At 58.8% G+C, this 5975-nt stretch overlaps 1 protein-coding gene across 1 annotated transcript in view; it reads left to right on the forward strand.

The window, feature by feature from the left end:
• PLEKHG5 (pleckstrin homology and RhoGEF domain containing G5) overlaps positions 1 to 5975 on the forward strand; it is a 25785-nt gene that overhangs the window by 9521 nt on the left and 10289 nt on the right. The window contains 2 exon segments of the mRNA XM_023747282.1: positions 4064 to 4193; positions 5574 to 5713. Of these exon segments, the coding sequence (XP_023603050.1) occupies positions 4064 to 4193; positions 5574 to 5713 (270 nt within the window).

Consider the following 5975-nt stretch of genomic DNA (forward strand, 5'->3'; position numbering starts at 1 on the left):
ACAGGAGTAAAGAGCAATATGGGAAAGGTAACAGAGTCAAACTACATGAACTATGGTTAAAAACGTACTACTTGAGTATATGACTCAGACACAGTTCTGAGTCTATCAGTGACTCTTGCCCAAAGAGTCTGATGCCTGCATTTCTAAGTCCTCTTACGACGCACTGGGTCCTGGAGCGTTGGTGGGTCGCCCAGCCTGGCTTTTGTGTCTGGGCTGCCTCCGGACACACCGCGGGCCCGGGCCCAGCCCCAGCCCCAGCTGCGCACCCCTCCCCCGGCCTTCCTCGGGCCAGGCCGGCCACACCCCTACTCCTGTCCCGGCCCCGCCCTCGGGGAGGGGGGAGGGCACTTCTGGCGCCCCCTCCCCACGGAGCGGCCTTGACCTGCTTCCCCGAGGCCCCTCCGCCGCCCGTGGAGTGGCAGTGGCCTCCCGTGGGCTCGCCCTCTGGACTGAGTCCCGGGAACTTTGGTCCCCGGACCCTGCTGCCCCTCCCCACGCCCTCAGCGGGTGGGAATGGTGGGCAGCAGGCAGGGGGCCCTGGGCACCTGGTCTGAGAGAAGGGGAAGGGGCTGCCCCCCTTTTGCTCTTGGGAGACCCCGCCCTGGAGCGAGCTGTGGGAGACCCTGTGGTTTGGCGATGGAGGTGGGAGAAGGGGCCGGCAAGCCTGGCACCAGCAAATGAAGCTGTCGGGGAAGCCTGGAGAGGCGGGACGGGGTCAGAGGGGCCCCTGTGCCAGGCTGGCCTCAGAGGGCGCGAGGGCTGCCGAGCTGGCGGCTGAGGGCCTCCTGGGGGGAGGGCTAAAGTAGGGCAGGTGCCTTCCCTGATTCTTTGTCAAGAGAAGATGCTTGTCCTGGGGCAAAGCCAGACCCCCTGTTAGCTCGCCCTGCGGACCGGACCCGGGGTGGGTGGGCGGACCCCGAGGTGGGCAGGTGGAATGGAGGTGGAGGACAGTGGTTCTCACTTCCTTAGATGAAGCAGATAGAATAGCTGCTGTGGTTGAAGGAAGCCCTCAGCCCGACTCAGAGCCCGAGAGAGGGGTTGAAGCTGCCGTCGGGAATCCGGGCCAGAATGGCCACAGCCGCCTGCCTGGGGCCAGAGCCCCAAGAGCGAGTGTCCTGCCAGCCAGGCCTCTGTCCAGCGGGGAGTGAGGGACACAGGAACCAAAGCAGCGACTGTTCTTGTCTCCATGGCCCGGCTGACCCAGGCCAGCCTCCCCTCCATGCTCCCTCTCAGGCACCAGGTGGTGGCGTGAGTGTGGGAACCTGGGATCTGGAGCCATGTGCCCTGAGCCGGGTAACTCAGTGGTTGGTGTGTCACCTTGTGCACCAGAAGGTCGCCCCGCAGGCGATTTGCCTGGAAGACAGCGTGACCTCAGCGCACCCAGGTGCCAGGTCATTTGGGGACCTTGCTGTCCCCTGTAAAGTCACCTGCTTGGCCACTTAAAACATCGGTGTGGCCCTGGCCAGTTCGGCTCAATGGGTAGAGCGTCGGCCTGTGGACTGAAGGGTACCAGGTTCGATCCGGTCAAGGGCACGTACCTCACTTGCAGGCTGGGTCCCGGCCCTGGTTGGGGCTCGTGTGAGAGGCAAACAGTCTGTGTGTCTCACATGGATGTTTTTCTCTCTGTCTGTCCCTCCCCCTCCCTTCCAGTCTCTCTAAAATCAGTGGAAAATGTCCTCGGGTGAGGAGTAACAAAAACAACCTGTGTCACAAAAGGCCCGCGCCCCCCCTCCTGCCCCCCAGCAAAAAAAAGTATCGGGTACTTCTTCTTTAAAAACAATTTTTAAAAAATCCTCACCCGAGGACATGTTTGTTTGTTTTTTGTTTTTGTTTTGTTTGTTTTTGTCTTTAGAGAGAAGGGAAGGGAGAGAGACAGAGAGAAAGAAAATCCATGTGAGAGAGTAACATCGATGTTGCCTCCTCACAGGTCCCAACTGGGGATCGACCCTCAGCCTAGGTATGTGCCCTGCCCGGGAATCGAACCTGCAACCTCTTGGTGTATAGGACTGAGCCGACTGAGCCACCTGGGCGGGATAGGGGCGTTTATTCTGAAAGGAACAACCGAACAACCAAATGCATGTGCAAACCTTGACTGGCTCCTGTACGGAGAAGCATCCCTTTACCCGGCCGGGGAAGTGCGGATGCCGCCTGGCTGGGCCGCACAGCCATGCCCAGGGTGTGTCGATTGTATTGGGCTTCGTAGGATGTTTGTGCTCAAAGGCGACATCAGGGTTTCTCACTGGGGAGGGGTGGCGAGAGGAGACGGAAAGTCGGTGTGGCGGACGTGAACAACTGGGGAAGCGGGGAGCGTGGGTGGATGTCATTGTTCTGTCTGACACCTTGCTGTGGGTTTGAAATATTTTAAAACAAAAAGTTGGGAAAGAGAGAGAAATGAGAGGAGAGAACCGGGAAGTGGTGAGCGTGGAGACCTGTTTGATTTTTATTTATTTACCCTCACCTGAGGATATTTTTCCCGTTGGTTTTTAGAGAGAGTGGAAGGGAGGGGAAGAGACAGAGAAACAATGATGTGACAGACATCCATGGGTTGCCCCTGCACGTGCCCTGACCTGGGACCCAGGCAGGGGATCCAGCCTGCAACGTGCCCTTGACCCTTGACTGGGATCGAACCCATGACCCTTCAGTCGCGAGGGCTGATGCTCTAACAACTGAGCCAAACCGTCTTGGGCTGGAGACCTTTTAGAGCAGCGTTTCTCAACCTGTGGGTTGCGACCCCTTTGGGGGTCGAACGACCCTTTCACAGGGGTCGCCTAAGACCATCGGAAAACACATATATAATTACATATTGTTTTTGTGATGAATCACTATGCTTTAATTATGTTCAATTTGTAACAATGAAATAGGGGGTCACCACAACATGAGGAACTGTATTAAAGGGTCGCGGCATTAGGAAGGTTGAGAACCGCTGTTTTAGAGAGTTTAGCTGTAGGAGAAGGAGGGAGATGAGCGGTGCCATGCCATGTGCAGATGGGAGTGAGCCATTGTGGAGGGGCGACCTGAGGAGGTAGGAGGTGGCAAAGGCCAAGCCCTGTGTCTGCACCTTGGCCAGAGGGTGTGGGTCTCGGAGGAAGGCTGGCCTTGGATTGGAGCAGGGCCAAGCCCCCCGCAGCCCAGGGCAGGTGGTGGATGTGATGGAGGGAGCTCATGGCATCGCCTTCTGATGCTTCCGTTTCCCTAAAAAATGTAGGAAGCTGCCCAGCTGGCGTGGCTCAGTGGTTGAGCATTGACCTATGAACCAGGAGGTCACGGTTCGATTCCCGGTCAGGGCACATGCCCGGGTTGCGGGCTCAATCCCCAGTGTAGGGTCTGCAGGAGGCAGCCGATCACTGATTCTCTCTCCTCGTTGATGTTTCTATCTCTCCCTCCCTCTCTGAAATCAATAAAAAACATTTTAAAAAAATTAGGAAGCAGCGTCTCCGGGAGAGGGTGGGGGTGAGCTGTGGGTGGTTGGAGGATGGAGGAGATAGGAAAGTCATCCCTGGTGGCTGGGGGAGCAGAGGCCCGGATGATAAGGTAAATCTGGGACCATGTCACTAAGCAACTGCATGGACCCCTCATGGGCACCCAACACCAACCCCTGTCCCTGGTGCCTCCGTCCCCCTTCCCTCCTGACTTAGGAGTCGGGCAGGGTCCGCGGTTCAGGACCAGTGAGGCCATAGAACCAGGGCAGAGGCTCCGAGCGGGAGGCGGGGGGCCTTCTGGTGCAGACACTGCGCTGCCAAACCGAACGGCAGCCTGAGCTTTGTTTCTGGGTGTCCTTCCTACCTGCGCCCCAGGAAGAGGCCCTGGCTGCACCCACCTCTGGTTACTTACTCGAAGTCTGCCCCTGGGCACTGCGTGGCTGGGCAGGGCGTGGGATTTCTTTGCCCCCGTCAGAGTGGCACAGAGTGAGTGCTTGGGAAACGTTCGTCGAGTGAATTCCCGAGCACCAGGCACCCGTGGGGAAAGCATGGCTGGAAATGAAGGGCAGGGCCTGAGGGGCCAGGAGGCCCCCCTGGGCCCGGCAGAGGTCTGGCCACAGCCCACCTCCCATCCTCGCCCACAGGTATGCCACCACGCCGACTGCCAGCAGCTGCACCGCCGGGGACCCCTCAACCTCTGCCAAGCCTGTGACAGCAAGTTCCACAGCGCCATGCATTATGACGGGCACGTCCGCTTCGACCTGCCCCCGCAAGGTGAGCACGGATCGGGGTGCCCAACCTGGCCCCGGAGTTCCCAGGGTTGCCCCACATCCCCTTTCTGGGGGCACCGTATCTTGGTAACTGGGGGAACCAGGACAGAGCTGTCAGAAGGACAAGAGTTGACTGTAAGTGATGAAACGCAAGTATGTTTCAGTCCCTTTTGTTCCACAAGTTTTTTGTTTTTTATTAAAATACGTTTTTATTGATTCAGAGAGAGAAAAGGAGAGAGAGACAGAAACATCAATGATGAGAGAGAATCATTAATCGGCCTCCTCCTGCAGGCCCCACACTGGGGATCGAGCCTGCAACCCGGGCATGTGCCCCGACCAGGAATCGAACCATGACCTCCTGGTTTATAGGTCAACGCTCAACCACTTGAGCCCCGCCGGCCTGGCTCTACAAGTTTTTTAAACAAGAGAAAGGGCTGGGAGTTGTGCCCCATCTCGGGAGCAGCCCTGTCTTTACCAGGTGCTGGGTCTGCACCTCCACAGCTGCCCTGCGCCTGGACGGGGGCCAGCGAGGAGACGGTCCCTTTCTTCCTGTCCTCGGGCAGGGCACTTCTGGGCAAATCTTCCAGCGGCGGAGGGAAGGGCGGGGGGGGGCAGGTCAGAGGAACTTGTAGCCGGGAACAAGAAACCCCTCCTGCTGAATAGGGACCTGACTCAGGCCCCTGCCAACTGGCTGTGCTGGGGGCCAGCCCTTTGTCGCCTTCTCAGCTGGTCAGAGGCACTAAAAAGACTGCCCCTCTGCCAGGCCTCCTGGGACTTTGGGTTTGGCCACGGGGTGGGGGCGGGGAGGCCTGAGAGAAAGAGCCATGGACCTTGGGCCCTTCCTGAGGAATCCCAGGGGCTGGCTTCCTGGTCCCGATTTCATAGAAGGGTAAACTGAGGCCGCAGGTGGATTTGTACTGAGAGTGGGCATCACCTACGCTGTCCTCTCAGGGCCCTGTGTCTTTTTGAGTCTGGGGGTGACTAGGTGCTGAGCAGCGACCGAGCACCTCTCCTCAGAGAACCCAAGGGCCCTGGCTAGTTGGGGGGCGGGCCACAGGGTCAGTGGTGGCCGTGTTGGAAGGCTAGGGAGGGGGCCAGCGAGGGAGCAGGCACAACCCACTTCGTTTTGTTTTTGTTTTCCTTTTTAAATACATATTTTTTATTGATTTCGGAGAGGAAGGAAGAGGGAGAGAGAGAGAGAAACATCAATGATGAGAATCATTGATAGGCTGCCTCCTGCACACCCCCCACTGGGGACCGAGCCCGCAACCTAGGCACGTGCCCTTCACCGGAATCGAATCCGGGACCCTTCAGTCCCCAGGCCTACGCTCTGTCCACGGAGCCACACCAGCTAGGGCACAACCCGCTCCGTTTTACCCTAAAGGCTCTGTCCTGGCCCGGAACGTGTCCACGCGGTCATGCCCCCCACGCACCAGCCCTGCAGTGGACCTGGAGGAGGAGGAGGAAAGCTCAGTGGACGGCAAAGGGTAGGTGAGGGGAAGGTGGGCGAGAAGACACTGCGGGGTCCCAAGGTTGGGTCTGAGATCAGAGATCCAGGGACCAGCGGCTTCTGAAGGGCTGACTGGAGACCCCTCCCTGTCTCTGCGGCTGCCGGATTCCTGGAGGAGGCCACCTAGCCTGGGCCAGCCTCCAGGCTTCACGGACTAGGTACCCCTGGTGTGATTCCTGTGGTGGCCACCAGAGGGCGCACAGCCCTCCTGGGCCTTGGCCGGCCTGAGGGCACCTGAGTTACTTGGTCACTTGGGCTGTTTGTTGGAGGTGTGGG

The sequence above is a fragment of the Myotis lucifugus genome, unplaced genomic scaffold, assembly GCF_000147115.1.
Source record: "Myotis lucifugus unplaced genomic scaffold, Myoluc2.0 scaffold_829, whole genome shotgun sequence".
NCBI lineage: Eukaryota > Metazoa > Chordata > Mammalia > Chiroptera > Vespertilionidae > Myotis > Myotis lucifugus.